The 17,819-nt window shown below is 39.9% G+C and overlaps 1 protein-coding gene across 1 annotated transcript in view; it reads right to left on the bottom strand.

Moving 5' to 3' along the window:
- The window catches only part of LOC106899280 (transmembrane protein 132C-like), a 60,272-nt gene extending 43,532 nt beyond the window's left edge, over nt 1-16,740 (bottom strand). Inside the window, exon 1 of the mRNA XM_014961038.1 lies at nt 16,226-16,740. Within this exon, the coding sequence (XP_014816524.1) occupies nt 16,226-16,301 (76 nt within the window). The 5' untranslated portion in view covers nt 16,302-16,740. The remainder of the gene's footprint in view (nt 1-16,225) is intronic.
- Nucleotides 16,741-17,819: the final 1,079 nt, after the last annotated feature.

Here is a 17,819-nt window from a genome sequence, read left to right as displayed (position 1 = left end):
GATGCGGCCAGCCTGTCTGAATAGGAATAGCAGCAAATTAAGCTGCCTGATGTTATGTTGGTGATATACTGAGCTGTTCTGTGTACACAGCAGAGTCCCATGTGCTTTGCAGATCATCTTGCAGACTTGAATGAAGCAGAGCTTCTGGGTTCACTGTCTGCATTAAAATTCCAGATTTCAGTCTGGGTCTTATACCATCATGCATCCAATCTCTGTGCTGTCACACCACTCACTAAACTTATGAGAAACCCTCCAGGTCACTTCTGCTTACTAAAGAAAAACTTGTGCTTCTGAAACACAGAATGCACTGCTGTTCTGCTTAAATCAGAGATTTCTGATCTCAGTTACAATTATTTGAACGCCATTATTTAATCAGATTTTTTTTTTTTAATAGATGACACTTAAGGGGGGAAAAAAGTGAGAGAGTAAGATAAGTTCTTAAAAGGAAGTCTGACTAACTTCTTTGTAGGAACCTAGAAAAAAGTTTAAATGTAGACCTAAAAACATGCATCAGATTTAAAACTGGGAGAAGTTCTTGTAGTATTCCTAATCACACAGGTCAGCACCATTCTTTACCTTGAACATGCTCAGCCTTTTCTGCAATGTGTTGAATCCTCATTCCCTGACAGCTGCAATGAACTTTTAAGGGATTCTACAGCATTTGAAATCTGATTGGGAACAAAAGATTTCTTCTGCATGCAGTGTGACACAATGTAATGAAATCAAGTAGGAAATGATAAATGCCTGCACAGATTAATTTCATTAAATCTATGCATTTAACTTAGGTTTTCCTTCACCACCTCCTATAATCAAGGAAGAAGCATTGATGCTTCCAGAAAAAGTCAGGAGTCAGATCACAGATGGCCTGAATCACTATCCAGTGTTGTCTTTCAGACATCGAACTTTGTCCTCTTCCTCCAAAATAAGGTAGCTCCTAAATAACATAACTCAGCCAGTAACTACAATCAGGCAGAAAGAATCCACTCACCTGCTCAAAGATAACCAAGAATTATTGCGGAACAGCGGCATTAATTGAACTTAGAATTATTTCATCCCAGCCACTGCACTGTATTAGCTGCAAGTCCAATACCAAGATCAAGCCTTGAGCTGCAGCTTTGACACCTCTGTTGCCACAGAGTCCAATTCCAGTCAATTCTAGCTTCTCAGGCTACACCCATGAGAAACTATTATCATTTTTCTTGCAGGTCAGTAAAGTTACATAGGTGAGAGACAAAGTTTTACTTGTTATTTGTGTACAATTTCTGCTGCTCTAGCTCACCTGAAAGCTACTGAGAGCCATCTTATAAAAGTGGTCCTAAATCAGAGATACTTCTGAAACAACTCAAAGCACATACAGCAAGTCATAAAGGTGGCCACTTGACTCGTTTATAGGGAAACATAACTTTGATTTTCTTTTTTTCCCCCTACACTCTGTTCAAAGCCCTAATGAAAAGAAGCCAAAAAGTCACAGGTGGTTTTTCTATGACCCCTATGGTAGGTAAATTTTCAAAACACTCTACTCCAAGCTGGTTGCATTGCCAGTCCACTGCCATCCCCTACAGATGGGCCAGGCATTCTAACATCCTTCCGCTGAACTCTTCACTTCCATTTTCTTTTGTTTCCTCATAACTTCATTCTCCTGTGATAAACTGTCAGCTACTGAAACGGAAACACACATTGACCTATCCTACACCAGGACATTAATCACTTGAATGTCACTAATATAAAAATATTCTTGACTTCATCCACCCACAAAGAATTTTTTCTATAAGTAGTTATCACATACACACATGTTCAAAAGTTACCTAAGAAACATCTTTTTGTTTCCTAAAATATCATTCCAATAAACCTGATCCAGATGCTGACTTTATACATTTTGCTAATGCTATCAGTTTTTAATCAAAATGGAACTGATTGAATTAACAGCCTTAATTAACAGTAAAGGTTCTTTGAATCACAAGATGTCTCTTTCAGATCAAAGCGGCACAGAAAGAGTCTGAGTTCAAATCTATTCCCATGTATCCAGGGTCTTTCTTTAGGATTCTTACTCTTTTTCCACAGCTCAAGATGTTGGCACTTCATGAATCAATCTCAAAGGATATTAAAAGCAGCAGGAATAGCCTACAATGAGCCAGAAGGTTCCTTCACAAAAAAAGAATGTTAAGTTTGCCAAGGAAAGCACTAAAAAAAGTAATAAGGAAATCCAGACTTAAACTTAATTCATCCCCACATACATATGCATTAAGACACAGCCTTTAATGACATATTATTTCTTCCAGAGAACTTCTGCCTAAGGCTGACAGAATGGACAGCTGCTCACCATTTTTTATCATTATGTATAATCCTACATGTTAATTTAAAACACAGTATTTAAGTGTTGCACCAAATTATTAAAATTCTGAAAAACTTTTTATGCAGCTTGTCATGGTACTACACAGAACACTTCAGAAATATAAATACATTTACTTACACAACACTTTCCCGAAACAGAATTTTCTATAATTTTAAAAGGGTGAACTGCAGCAGAGCAAAATTAGTAACTACACTCTCAGAAGCATCTGCTAATACAGATGCCCAATATAGAAAACCTGTGGCCTGATTTTCTGAAAAATACAGCATTACTGGTAAGTTCTGATCAAATCTCTTGCTTACGTTAGGGACAGCTATATATATAAAAAAAGAAAGCATAACAAAAATCTGCTTTTTTTTTTTTTCAAGCATAGCACTAACTCTGTGGCAGGAACATAATTCTTCAGAGTGTTACTAAACCCCTTTCTATCCTTCTACAATTTTTTCTCCTTCCATAAGATACAAGTTAACCTGCAAACTTATCCAGCATGTCTAGTTATAGCAAGCAAAGATAAAGGAGGGATTCAGAAAATGGAGTCCTGAATGCTGAGGGAAGTTTGAGAGCCTAATGTAAGATACTTAGAACCAGACACCCCCTGCCTAATTTCCTTCGGCAGTTTGCATTTGACTCATGGACAATCTTGTGGTCTTTGAAGGGTTACTATAAATATGTTCTAGGATGCTGTCACCAACACTGAGTATGAGAAATAGTGACAGTCACAGAAGTTGTCTGTACTCAAAAATGCCAAAGCTCCTCTCTGCACAGATTCAGAAGTTAAACCCATGCTAAGCCTGCTATATCTACACACCTTCCAGCTTCTGTAACAAATGAAGCAGAAGTCCACAGACAATAACCTCCTTCAGTACAAAAACTGGGATGTTTTCCCAGGAAGCTATCCATCCTGTGTACGAAATGAGACAGCAGTCCCGTAGATAACCACCTGTTCCTTAACCCTTGTCATGCCCTGAGATTGCTTCCTCCTTTTCTGCATGAACCAGAACAGAGGAAGAAGGCATTCTGAGAGCATGCAAGAGCCTCTGTGGCTCCGAAGCTTTTGCCCTGGAAACTGGGCCCATGATGGCTTATGATAGTTAAAGAGAAACATACCCAAGAAAATCCGTATGCAGCTCTGGTATCCGAGATGCAGTGCATTCTACAAAGACAAGATTCTCAGAATAATGCTCCTGCCACCCTCCCAGTTCTGCATTAAGAATAGCCTAGACCCAATTTTCAGACTTGGAAGTCTGGCAACTTTGAATAGATTTTTCATGGAATTAGACCAAAAGCTGTACAGCTTCAAAAATATTTCTATCCCCTTTTTTATATGCCCTTTTTAATGCAGGAGCATGTTTGCAGGAGTTATCTGCAGTCATGAATCTTACTTAGTAAAAATGAATGCTAGCATTCATACATCATCATCACTTCAGAAAGAGAGATTAAGGAAAACACCATCTATCTTTGCCTCTAACACTGAAAATTACAGGATTTGACCCAACTAGTGCTGCTCATGGAAATGATTCTAGCTGGCTAGAACTCAGGATTTCTAGCTGGCTTTGTTTTCAGAAACAACTAAACCACTTCACAGAAACTTTCCCAAATCAGTCAGAAAATATGTAGCATGGAAAACTTCAGCTAAAACTGTTACAGCTTGAGAAAGTCACATTTTAAAGGGGTGAAAAGTGTATAGTGAAAAAATTTTAACAGTTAATCTAGATGCTATTTTCTGATATACAGATATCTGCCACTTTTTAGATAGAAAACTGTGATTAGACTCATTTTTTACACTATCAATTCACACAAACAACAAAAAAAAGCAAAACCAAAACACAAACCCCCAATTTTACTGCATAACATTAATTCAGCAGGAAATATCACATATGCAATGAATTAGACCACAGACCTTTCATCTCAAACTGCTTTGAAATGTTGCTTAGTAAACCCACTAGAGTTCATTTTTCCAATGAAGAAAGATTTATTCACTAAGTCTTTCACATTGTGAGTATACCATGTGGTTCGGATTTTCTGTTTCTTCAAAACAGTTTCCCAAAAGCTCACACTGTTTGATTTCATTTTCAGTTAAGAGGAGCTAAAATCTGAATTCTCGTGAGACAAACTCAAAATTGCAAGGCATGCAGGGGGTCTGTACTTATGTAGAGTGCTATTTACTTCTGTGACATGTTAGTATAGAATTTAAATTTCAATATAAGCCCTAGTACATTTCTTCAAAGATTATTAGAAATTAACCAAATCATAGGCTGGCAACCCACAACTGACTTTCTAAGAGGGTAGAAGGCTGGATGACATATATATTAGAATAACAGGTTTGGATAACCAAATCCACAGAGCACAGGTACTAGAAAAGGGAGTTTTCCAGCTACATCCTTTATAATTTAACACACAGAAATACTAACTGGCGTGTTACATTATTTTTCAAGTTTGGGGGATTTTCTGTTGTATGTGTGCAACTTCAATCACATAGCCCAGATTCATCCTACGTAACTGAGGCATCTAAACCTGGACCTTACTCGTTCAAGACTTTGATCATGGAAGAATAAAGGCCCTTTTGGAGTCAAAACACCACATGAGTCTGAACCACACACTGGAAGCATTTCTTACTCTTCTGTGATGAGAGGAACACAGAGTAGAAGAAGAATTTGTGCAAAACTATTTTGCCTTTGAATGTCCTCTGCATCAAATCGGGTTCCCTTTATAGGAAGGGAAATGGCACAGTAAAATAAAGTAGACTGAAGACAGTCTATCAAGCAACCATGAGTTGTTAGGTATATATAGAGCGATATATATGTGGGTAGAAATCTTGATGAATGGCAAGAAATAAGTAGTACCACGAATTCACTTGCAATAGGTAGGGCATGACAGAGTGCCCAAAGAGCAGAATTTGCTTCCTTAGGGAACAGCTAGAACTTGATCAGCTAACAGCTTATGACAGTGTCTTGGCAGTTATTCACGTACAGGTTCTAATGCTAAAATCTAATCTTCGATTTCAGAAAAGTCTACGGTCATAAAACAATGAACTACAAAAAGTCAAGGGAAACTAATAAGCACTGGTGACCCAAGGCTTCAATTTGACATACTCTTACTAGATGAGAAATGAAGAGAGTAGGCACAAGAGCCATAAAGTACAAAAAAAGGTCAGAATATTTCTAAAGTTTAAGCGGGTTTGGACCACTCTTAGTTTGATTCAATATACAAAGTTAAAAGATTTATTTCAGGGTCTAGGTAAGGATCAAAAATTTTATAGGCACTCAGAACTGTAGATTCAACTCCAACTTTACACATCTGTGCTATACTGACAAAAGAGAATCCTTTTCCTCTCCCCAAATAAAACAAACCTAAATAATATAAGTACTCTTCAAATAAACTATTTGCATTTTGTGACTTTCCTAAACAATACTGCCTAAAGGCATGATTTTTACCTCAAATCAGTTCTGACATTACTGCACTACATGATTGCATTTAAATGTCATCTGATGATTCCTATTTAAAGTGCCACAGTTTCATCACTACAGCTAATTTCATTCTAAATGAATTTTCAGAACCAAGACTAAAGTTCAATGGAAGCCGGAAGCTTTGAGGACTTGTGAAGCTTTGAGCCTGAAATATAGCGATATCCAACTTTAATGCGTGAAATAGCCAAGGCAACACCATGGTTCTTTGAATACTGTACAATGTAATAAAGCAAGACCTTCCAGATGGACATTGCACTACAGGTGTTTCCAGATCAGCATTTGTCTTTCAAGACCAGTCAGCACCCTCCTTTCATCTCCAGACTGCTTGTGATACTCCAAAAGAAAAAAGAGAATATACTAATTCCATTATGTCACACACAATTGGAAATATTCCTTCTACTAGTTTGCTGACACTCTGAAACACAACACATTAGCTTAAGGAATCAATATGGAATACAACTAATGTGCATCTCCAGTGAACTGCAGAATACCATCATGCAATACTGGTCTGGTATCAGAGTGGTCTTCTCCCTGGGTAAAAATGAAATGGTAATAATTCACATTATTATCTAATCAGTTGCAGATGTTATTGTGAAAAGAACTTGCAATTTTACCCCAAAGACAAAAATACTTTTTCTACCCACATTATGATAACAAAAAGGTCATGAAGTGCTATAGTCATTCCCATTTTACAGATGAACATATTAAAACTGAGAGGTTACCTGAGCATTCACATTTGCACGTACAGCTGGAGAGAGAATTAAAGAAAACAGGGAACCCTACTTACAATTTCTTGCCTTACCCATTAAAAAAATCACTTTTCTCATTGAGATGGAATGACAAGAGGACATGTTAAACAAATATATGGGGAGAGAGTTCTCTATTTCTGAATTCTTTTAACAGATCACCTTCTGAAATTGTCAATGGGATGATTATGAAGCGCAAAGGCATTTAAAACAGTATGAGCTTAATAGCATCTCTCATAAAAGACTGTCTTCTTGAACACCTATAGAAGATGGAAACTATAACTATTATTCACTCTTCCAAATAAAACACAATTTATTTTTTTTAATAGTAAGCTTTGTCATCTAAAAGACTAAGATCTGAAAATATACAATAAAGATATACCAAGATAAGACATAAGAGACCCATTCAAGAATACTCACAAACTCACATAATGTCACATCAGCTTTTCAAAGAGGTGCAGACTTTACACTTCTGTTAAGCATGTGCAGCTCCCTTTGGCTATTGGGTGCCAAAGCATGTCATGTAGAAATTCACTGAACAAGCATTCTGTAGCACAGATGCTGTGTCCAGAAAGTGTGGAGCTGCTTCTAGTTGTGCTACCCATGCTCCGTATGACTCAAATCCAAATTCCAAATTACAGCTACACACAAAGAGAAGCATCTCTTTTCCATCTAAACAGTTCAACGGAGCACACCCAGAGCTTCGAAACACATCATCAAGTTTCAAGTACACACAAGAAGAGCAAAGCAGATAAGAAAGAAATTCTAAATTAAAATCATCATTAAAAATGTGAAAATGTGAGAAATGACAACCTAAAGTTACTAGGAAGCATGACGAAGTGTAATACAAATTGTTCCTCTACAAGTTTTTACATAAATCTGTTGCAAACCCAAAACTGTCATGAGTTTTCAGGCTAATACTATTCACAAGCAGGTACCCACCCTCACTAAGGGGCAGCCAAATTCATTCTCCCTCTTCCTGATGTTCAGATCATCAAAAATTAACAGATACTGAGAAATCAATACTATATTACCTTATCCACAGTAGATAGTTATTGAATTTGCTACTCTTTATTTCATGCCAGCAGAGTAATAGGTCATTTGATTCTACAGAGCAGAAACAAATATTCTGGCTCTTTCTACAGAGATATGAAATGAAAAAGAAAAAACCATCAAGTTGTGCAAAAATGAATCGTGTTTAAAAGAATGGTGATGGATAAAGCGTAATTACTTTGTCCACCAGCACATAGACACCACCAACTGAACAAATACTGGAGAACAGAACATGTAACAAACTTCAGGCCACTGCTCAGTTAGGTTTCGCTGCCTCACCACAAGTCTAATGGCATTGTACAATGACTGACAGAGTAATTCAGCTGCAGACAACGAGAATTAAAATCAGGAATTAATGATTAATTTAATTTAAAAAAAAAAAAACATACTCCAGTAGCTATGTATTTCTATACAGTTTTTGTTCAAGCCTGAACCCCTTTTTCCATCAATATATGACCAAAATCCGTATATGCCCCTCAATATATTTCTGCTCATTTTATCACTGCAGTTCTAGCCCCAGCTTCATGAGATGTTCCCTTACACAACCTTGACCTTTCCTCAGTGTTTCTCTCCCAAGGTTCTCATCTTTCTGCAAACCCTCATCCACACTTTTTCCTCTACGCCACCTTCCATAGTCATTCTTCCCCCATTTCGTCTTCTTCCTCCTTACCCAGAAAGCCTGAGTCTCCCTCTTACCTGTTCCCAAACCGATTCTTGTCTCTGACAACATTCATGCTACACTTTCCTGCACTATTCTCCTTCTGCCGATTTCACTCCCCACCTTAAGCTCCAGCTTTGTCCTGTCTTTACTCCAATAAGGCAGTTTCGTCTTCCAGAAATCCCCCCTGCAGCTAGGAAAGGGGATGGAGGATAGAGAGCAAAAGCATGGACACTGTCTCTATCCACAGCTCTTACTCTTTGTCCAGGTCAGTCTTCTGCAGTGAAGATCTGTAATTGCAAGGAAAGTAGAGCTCACCTGCTACGGTATATGCCCGGTGCATAGCAATTTTCATCTAATTTAGCTGTAAGGACACATCGAGTCTTTCCTTGTCATAAGCGAATTCATTCTTTCAAATGTTGCTAACTTGACATCACATCAAATCAACCCTGGACTGTTTTCTCAGCAATCTCACAAGTCTCCCTTTGGCAAGTTTTATCAGGGTATCACTGCTTCTCAAAGAAGAGGTCAGCAACTATTTTTAAACAAAGGAAAATCCAGTTTCCCTCTCCTCCACTAGCTCTGTTCTTGTAAACCACTGAACTCTTGGCTGAAGTTTTGGAAAAGAAAAAAAAAAAAGTATTCAATCTGAGGCAGATGCTTGGCGTGGCACATTTCAGCTGAAACAGTTAATAGTTGGGGAATTCATAAGAAACTAAAACCAAACTCTTTTAATGGCAATTCTAATACGAAGCAGTCCTACCAGTCCTGTGCAAGGAAAGTCAGGAGTTTGGGCTTTTTTTCTGTTGAGGGGGTGGTGATGGTGTATATTTGCCTCAGTTTGAGTTTAGGAAAATAGTTTTGTCTTAAGCATCAAAAGAGGCATTCTACCCGCATGAGGAATGGCGATACCTTAAGTCTGACTTCCATTTGATCAAAATGATACAGAATCAGCAAAATGAGAAAAAACATCCAATACAGAAATCAAAGCTGCATCATTTGCCTCTCGCATTCCCTAACCTCCCAGTGTTTAATATCCTGAATTGGATATATACTGTAAGCAGCTCCCATAACAATTTTTTTCTTTTTTTAAACTACAGTGTCCCACGAAGAAATTAAAGCCATACCACTGCAAGCGCAAGGCTGCAGTACTCGTTTAAGCTGTCCTTCCCCCACTGGGCCCATCCTCTTTTTTGCTTATACAAGCAGTAAACTGATCCCAAGGTGATACAAACTTACCCTTTATAAAAAAAAAAAAAAAAAAAAAAAAAAAAAGAAAAAAAAAAGGTATTTTCTAAACCACCCCTTGTTATAACATTTTTTCTACTTCTAGGCAAACTTTATTCTTTTGTTAAAAAAAAAAAAAAAAAAAAAAAGGAAAAAAGAAAAAAAGAAGGTATTTTATGTGCTTTATCTCCCTGAAGCAGCTTACAGAGGAATTAGAGGCATGCCAGAGTTGGCACAAAAAGAGGGTTGCTCAGTTTGGGAGAGGGCAGAAACCTGGCAGCATCAGTTTACATTGGCTCAAGCTGGTAAGGAACTGCACCCTCAGGCAAGACAACTGGTTGGAAAATGGAATTTCACAAGGACAGAAACTAACATTTTGAAGTTAACTTTCATTCTCAATTAGAAGAAAAGTTGTTACGTAAAGTCAAAATGCTTCTCCAAAGTCATTTGCAATGACAAATCTTTTCATATCACTTACAAAGAGGAGGTTCATTTTTTACCATCAAGACAATATTACAGAAAAATAATAATGACATGCTCTATAGATCACTATGCTATTATCAGTTTGTATTTAATTGCATTTACTAGAAGTCAAAATGATGAAATAAAAAATACTACATTATTTAGTAAATTTTAGATGCAAGCACAATTTTTAAAGTAAACTGTTTTGTAAATTATATCAGTTTCAAAAATATTTTTCAATGAAGAACTGCTCAGTTGAAAAAATTTATCAAGCAGAAAAATACAGCAATTACAGCAGTAATACAACATTAGAAACATTGGTAGATACATTTCAAAACCTATTGTACTTTGCAGTTGACCAGCAGAATCTGGGGCCAACCACCTCATCAGTATCATGGAATATCAGCTTACCTTTTATTTACTTAAGATTTCCTCTTCACACACACAGAAACAGACTTTCACATGTGCTCAGGAGACCACTAAGTCTTTTTTTTCCAAGCCAAAAGTACAAACATTTTTTCAAAGTCTTTTTTCACAATTAAGCAAGCGTCCCACCCTTTACATTTCTACTTAACTTCAAAATTTTCATATAAATGTCAAATTCCTAACCACTGTTTTGGGCTTAGCATTTGCTTTTTGCATCATATTGAAAGGGGCAATTCACTTAACTCCCCTTGCAGCAGGTTTGTTTCATGATCCTGCAGAAGAACATGTAGCTACACAGCACCAAACACAGAAATTCTGGTAGCAACAGACATTAATACATTTATGATAAAAACATTAATTTCACATTATCCTTCTACAAAATTAGAGAAACCTTATAACAGTTGTAGAAAAAATAGAAAATTTTGTATTATATATATTTCTATTACACAAGAAAAAAAAGAGTTAACAAAAAAAGTGTTTGACCTTACACACAACACTTTTAACACCAGCGGATGGCAAAATCAGATCAAATTCTTACTGCAGTATACAATAAAAGAAGTGTCCACTTAAGGAGGCTTGTCTAGCTGTTTATATCTGTCAAGCTGTTAAAACTGCACAGTTGTAAGAGAATGCTTTTGATAATGACAGTGGAACTATGATTAGTATGATCTGTTTTATTCAAGCAAAAGAAGTGCCAGAAAAGGTTGTCTCCAAGCTCAAAGTTACTGACCCAAGATGTCAGTGATGCAACAGTAAGACATTAGCACATTTCTTAAGTGTAGTGGCAAAGAACCACTTAGTCAAGACGTACTTCCCTAAAGAAAAGTTCACCTAATTGACCAGTGCTGCAAAGATGCCTGTAATTTTAGTGATGGGGATGACACTTTGTTTATGGAATTCAAGCTCAACAGATTAATATGCTTTAGAATAGCAAAGAAAATAGAAGAGCAGACTCACTGGGCCATTTCACTAGATACAGTTGAAAAGAAAAATGGTGACCTGAGGCTGTGTATTGACCCAAAAAAATGTGAACAAATAGATAAAGAGAGAGCATTTCCATTTGCTAACTAAAACAGACACAGGCACTACTGGACTGAAATTATTTCCAAAGCTAGATGCATCCGCAGGCTTTTACCAGATACCTCTAAGTGAGGAGACTGCAGAAGCTATGAACTTTCAATGCACCATTTGTCCGTCCCTGTTTCAAAGGGGTCACATCTGTCACTAGAGCCTGAGCCAGTCCACAGAACACAAAACAGTACAACTGCTTGAAGAGCTGAACACTGTGAAACTGTTTTGCTAGGGTACTGAGTCTGTAAGGAAGACTGAATTAAATATAAAGGACTCAGGCCTGTAAGAGCAAGTCAGGACAAGAGTTTGAACTAGACAAAAGCAAGTTTTCTGGCCAGAAAGTTATTGCTTATCACTATGAAGAACACAGCACTCAAATTTCAGCCAAACACCTTAAGTTAAAACCTTATAGCATCATAAAATATTGTATATACCTGTATTTGTATCACTGTAGAGTTTAGATATTAAGCAAATAAAAAGGTCCCACTGGACAAGGTGGCCAAACCAGGATTGCCTTTCACCAATGAAATGACAATCACAGTGGATGAGAGACAGGGAGAGAATGAAGAAAATGACTGATGAAAACAGCAAGACAGTGGTATTCCTGACACAGAGGCAAGGTCTGATTCTTGCTACACAGCTTTCCTTTCACTAAATCCACTTTCCTCTTTAGTATCAAATCTACCGAGTACACAGTAAGTGTCTCCTTTGAATGGATGGACAAGTATTATTTTATGTCACCCACAATATGTGTTTGCATTTTCTTACATTCTCATTTTAGCTTTTTTAACATCCATATTAGATGATTTTCAATTACTATCTTTACACACTTAAGTTCTTTCAGCTTGTTGCCATTTCACTTTTACATCTTTTATCATAATATGCTTTTTGTCTCTCTCAAAACAGCTAGGACACATCTTGTGGAGCCTGCCAGATGTGACCTGCTGCCAAAATCTCAGTCTGACAGCACAAACTTGCAGCATATGAGTAAATCAAAGGCTTACCAAAGCCTTGAAGAAAATTGGATTCAGCACAACAAATCTCTGACACCTCTTCAATGGCATGATCTTACTCGGAACATTTCAAACTTTCATTTACTTATTTGTCTCTTGACTAACTGTCTTGAATAGGCATGACCCTAACCACAGTTACGAATAACAGCTCAGAGAGATTTACTGCAAAAGACCACTACCTTGAAAACTCTACCCAGGAAAGTCTGTATACCAACACTTCTAGCAAATTTCCCATTATTCATAGAGTTTCTTGCTATTCCTTACAAACCACCTTTCCAGTGGTGCTGAACTACTGCTTTGTCAGTAGAGTTTGAAAAGAAAACCACAGAACTAAATCCCAATTCTCAATAAACTCCCCATCCTTTTTCCTCAATGAACACAGTTTGTCAATACTTACTAATATTTAGCCATTTAAGAAAACATAATGATGTGCTGTTTATTACTTCATTTCATACAAAAACTGAGTTCCCCAATTCAAGAGTATTTTACTAGGCAAGGACAGTGTCTAATAAACTTTAAGATCCACTACCAAATATGAAAACAAAGTAAATTGGAATATTAATAACACTGTCTTCATTTTGAAAGTGTTATATCCAATAGAGAGATTAGCAACTTCTAAAACTGCATGCAGTTATAATTTAACATAATGCAAGTCCCTGCTGTGCTCTTAGCTAGCACTAACACGATGAAATTAAGAAGAAAAAAAAAATTAGGAAGTTTTCCATAACACTAGGCTATGCCATGCTACAGAACTTTCAAAATAAGATATAAAAATACCTCACTGTGCTTGAATAATTTAAAGTCAGAATGAAACACTATTCAAAATAAAGAGCCTCAATAACTAAAAAAAGACATATTGCATTGCGGCGGTATAAAGTAGAGCAGAACCAAAGGAGGTGCTATATGAACCTATACATGCACAACTGTGTCTGTATCTGTGTTCAAACACTACTTAAGTACCTAAAATTGTGGTAACTCCATGCACCTTTAACATTTGCTCATGTTAAATACTTCTCTTGTGTAAATCAATCAATCCTCTAGCTGTGCATCCTTAAATCCTGTTTTAGGACTTAGAAGATTCTGTATTTCCAGTTTCTATGATTCTTGTTCACAGCTAATAGGAAATTGAGGCTTCCCACTTATCTATGCATCACAATGTAAAACTGTACGCTTGTATTCACATTTATGCTCCGATTCAAGAAAACAATTTAAAAAAATAATAATCTTACTTCAAGCTCATGAATACCTCCTATTGGCTATAAAGAGGCTTAAGCACATGCATTAGCACTTTGCTGAAAAGAGGTCATTTCCTGAAAGGAATATATATACACTTGGGATTTACTTATGTAAATATGATTTCACACACATACTCTCCACCTAGGGAGCAGGCATCCAATAAATGGTATGTAAAACATGTGCCCGTACCTAAATGCAAGAATACTTTTACACACTGACTTTTTATACATCCTGGTCTAACTAGAGGCATGGCTTAAATTAAATGCCAGGCTTCTTTCTTGAGTTTGAATGAATTAACATCATTGGCCAGATAATAACCACAGCATAATGGCATGCTGAAGCCTAAGGCAACATTTCAGGAGAATTTTCTTAGAAATTCAGGCCTGATAGGAGATGCTAATGAGTTCAGAGAAGTAAATATAGCTCTTTAAATAGCAAATGACAACTTGTCTATAATAGTAAGTTTCTCAGCACATTTACAAACGTTTTCGCTTGTGAGCTATAAAGTGACTTTCATTTAGTTGGACTTTAGCTCTCAAGAACAATCACTATCCTAACACGCCAACAAAGAGAGTGCAAATACACAAGGGGAGTGCAAATGAAATGCTTGTTAAGGCCTCACAATGAAACCATACAAACACCTTATTTAATAAGTTTAATTAACCGGCTCTTTTCTAAATCATACTGTGCCCAGCAATGCCAAGAGGCAAATTCCCTGCTCAGAAGCTCTGCTTTTCTTCCCTGAAGAAAAGTAATATTCTCTCTTTTATTCTTGAAGAGCACAGCCCAGAAACCCCCAGCAGCTGCTGCTCGCAGTGGGTAGCTGTGGCACCACTACTGACTTTTTTACAGCATGGCTGAGTCAACCCTGACCCAGGTTCCAGCAGAGAGAAAAACAGCTTAACGAGGTTGGGTTGTTTATAACCTCTCACTGTAGCACTTTCTCCTACCTTTAAGAAGCAAAACCTACTTATTTGTCTTAAGAAAATATTTTCAGACAGAAAATGCCCATATATCAGTGCCTAAATATATTAAGTTTAATGCAGACACTTATTGGAGAGGATGCATTTGTGACTGTCAAAGCTGCATGGCAGAAGAGACACACTGCCCCAGAAAAATGCCAGAGCCTCTTTACAAGTCTTAATCTCGTGCAGTCTCTGAAGGTGAGCATTAGGCTAATATAACTCTCAGCTCCAGGCTGCAGCAATCAAAACAGAAACCTGTATTTTAGATTCTTCACATCAGCACTTTCAGAGCGTGTCGAGTCACTGGGATGTCCATTAATTTTAATGTACTATATTAAAATGACCGGCATTAAGAGGCCATACAATTTTCTGCCAAGTACTTTATTTTCCCTACCGATCAGGGTGGGAGAAGTCCCTTTATAAATTCCTACTGATCCCACCTTTGCTTTAGCCTTGAGATACTTCCGTGTATCTCACAGATGCCTCTACAATGAACTACCCTGGGAGAGAGGTTGGCAGGACTGGTCCAAACCAAACAGGAGTCTTTTGCTAGTAATCTTATGTCAGTCAAACAGCACCACTAATACCAACAGGACAAAAGGCAAAATTATTTTTTTATTTGTAGGGATGGCAACAAGAACATGAATTGCAGAGAGCTTAACAAGTTTCTGTCTGTCTCCCCACAAACAAGGAGAAGGATACGTTTTTAGAAAACATCCACAACTATCACAGTCTGAGCAAGAAAACAAGAAGTGTTGAGACATGGCAGTCACCTACTATTCTGCACAGAAACCCCTGTTTGGATCATGCACAATTTGCATTCGTGAATCACTTCAGAGACGATTTGCCTTTGTCAAAGGGACTCTGATCACGTAAGTTCATCAATGAGAAAAAACAGCAGATCATCCAAATGACCTCTATGCTAAGACAAACCTGTTCCTCAACTATCCCTTTAATCAAGGCAACAAGCATCTTGTCCAGTCCAGGTAATAAGGCTTCTATCCAGCTCTAGAGCTACCACTGCACAACTCCAATATAATTTAAAAACACTAACATTGCACTCCCTGGTGACTCCTATAGCTTTCATTGCTGCCCATACTCTGCTCCAAGCTGGGACTAGGACACCCTCTCCTGCAGAGATGATCCCCTTAGCACAACGCAATAATTTAGATGCATTTGTAAACACCATCATCGTCGAGGCAGAGAGAAAGAAAACTTTCTCATTTTAGTCAGATGCAAGCTTTCCTACCATTGAAACAAGCAAGACAGAAAAAAAAAAAAAGGGGGGGGGGAGGTGTGAGATTTTAACAGAGCAGAAAGAGACAGAATTTAGAGGATAAGGTAAGAAAGAGCAAGGGGAAAAACAAGGACTAAATTAGTCAGCAAGCTGCTACGGCAGAAAACAAGACGCTTGCTTCGGAAGGAGTTCAAGTCGCTGCAAACCAGCCCAGCACCGTCTGCAGGCGATCAACTGGTGCCTCCAGGAGAGAGGACCAGCCGGCTCCCCCCGCAGCCCCGCCAGCGCCCGGCGACAAGTGCCTCCCCGCTTACCTCCGCAGAGCAGGGCTCCGAGGAGCAGGCTGACAGCCGGGCAGCGGGGCCCGCCGCCGGGGGCAGCCCCCGCCATGCCGAGGAGACGGGGACACGTCCCGGGCGCGGCTCCGGGAGGCTCCGCCGACGCCGCTAGCTCTCCCCGCCCGCCGCACGCTGCGGGCGCTCCATCGCCGAGCCCGGCCGGCACACCTCGCTCCGGAGCGCCGCTCAGCCCCGCGGCGGGCTGCTGCCCATTGCCGGCTCCGCTCCTTCCCCTCAGCCTCACGTCCTCCCGTTAGCGCCGGCGGGCAGCGCCCATGGCGGACGGAGGTTGACGGGCGCCCCGGCACCGCCGCCGCTCCCCGGGCAAAACTTTTCAAGCGGGCGAGCAAAGGGCGGGGAAGGTCCCGGACCCGGGAGCCGGCGGGGCTCGGTCGTCCCCCCCGGCCGCTGGCTGGCTCTCTCCCCCGCTAAACCCGAGCGCCCTCCGCTGCGGCTCCGGCCGACCCGGCTTCCCCTGCCTTTATCGCGGGGCCGCCGGCAGCCGCGCGCAGACACACTTTTCCCTCAGAGGAGGGAGGGAGTGGGGGGAGATGGGAGGGGGGAGACCGTTGGGCTCGAGCCGGCGGCCGTTGGCGCTCGCGGCGGGGGAGGGGGGCGGGGGGAGCCCTACCTACGGCCGCCCTCAGCGCGAGGCGGGAGGCTCTGAGGGGAAGGAGACCCCCGGGGCGGCGGCTGAGGGGAGGGCTGCCCGGCACCCGGCGGGGTAAAGGAGGGGGGGCTGCGCCCGGTGTCGGTCCCCCCGGTGCTGAGTTCCCCCCGCGGGAGGAGGCGGATGAGGTGAGACGGCGGCTCAGGGAGCCCGGGCTGCGAAGGGAGGAAAGACTTTTGCCCAGCTGCCATGGCAGGAGAGGGGAGGCGCGAGCTGGCCAGGCTGGGGGCCGCGGGTGGCCATGAGGGAGGGGGCACAGGAGCCAAGGGAGCTCGGGCGCGGCTGCGCCCAGGGAGTGTAGAAATTCCCCTCCGACATGAGGGACCATCACCGACCACCCCACCCCATCTCTGCACTCCTGTTTTCTCAAGTCCTGCTGTAAAGCAACACGTATTAAAAATAGAAAACCAAAAGAAAAGGGTCTTTATCGTGCACTTATGCTTCCCTCCAAAGAGAGAGAATCCCAAGGCAAGCCCTAAAACAAAGAGAGCAACTTGACCCACCTGGATCTCACCCAGCTCCAGCCCTGTCGTTGCCTCCTCATCCTCTTGGTTTTTGCTTTTCCTTCTGCACATCTCTTCAGTTCTATCTTCTAAACATAATTCACAGGCCATATTTTTATTCCTTTAATTTGATGCTTTATCTTGGATATCCCGGATAACTTCAGCTGGCATATCTTCCTCTTTCTTGTGGCAAAAAAATGGAAATTTTTTTAGCCCAACAGTAAACAAATTGTAATAATTTTTGCTACAGCTGTAGCATATAGCAAGTAAGATACAATTAAGTAGGAAGTATTGAGTATTTGAAGTATTTAGCATAAGAAGCATTGAGTAAAAAAAAATCACCTAAGGAGGGAAACAACACCCCCCCACTCTATGACAAAACAATGCCTTAAAATGG

The sequence above is a fragment of the Calidris pugnax genome, unplaced genomic scaffold (assembly GCF_001431845.1).
Source record: "Calidris pugnax isolate Ruff unplaced genomic scaffold, ASM143184v1 scaffold32, whole genome shotgun sequence".
Taxonomy (NCBI): Eukaryota; Metazoa; Chordata; class Aves; order Charadriiformes; family Scolopacidae; genus Calidris; species Calidris pugnax.
Note: the sequence above shows the minus strand (reverse complement) of the source record. Positions and strands in the feature narration are given on the sequence as shown.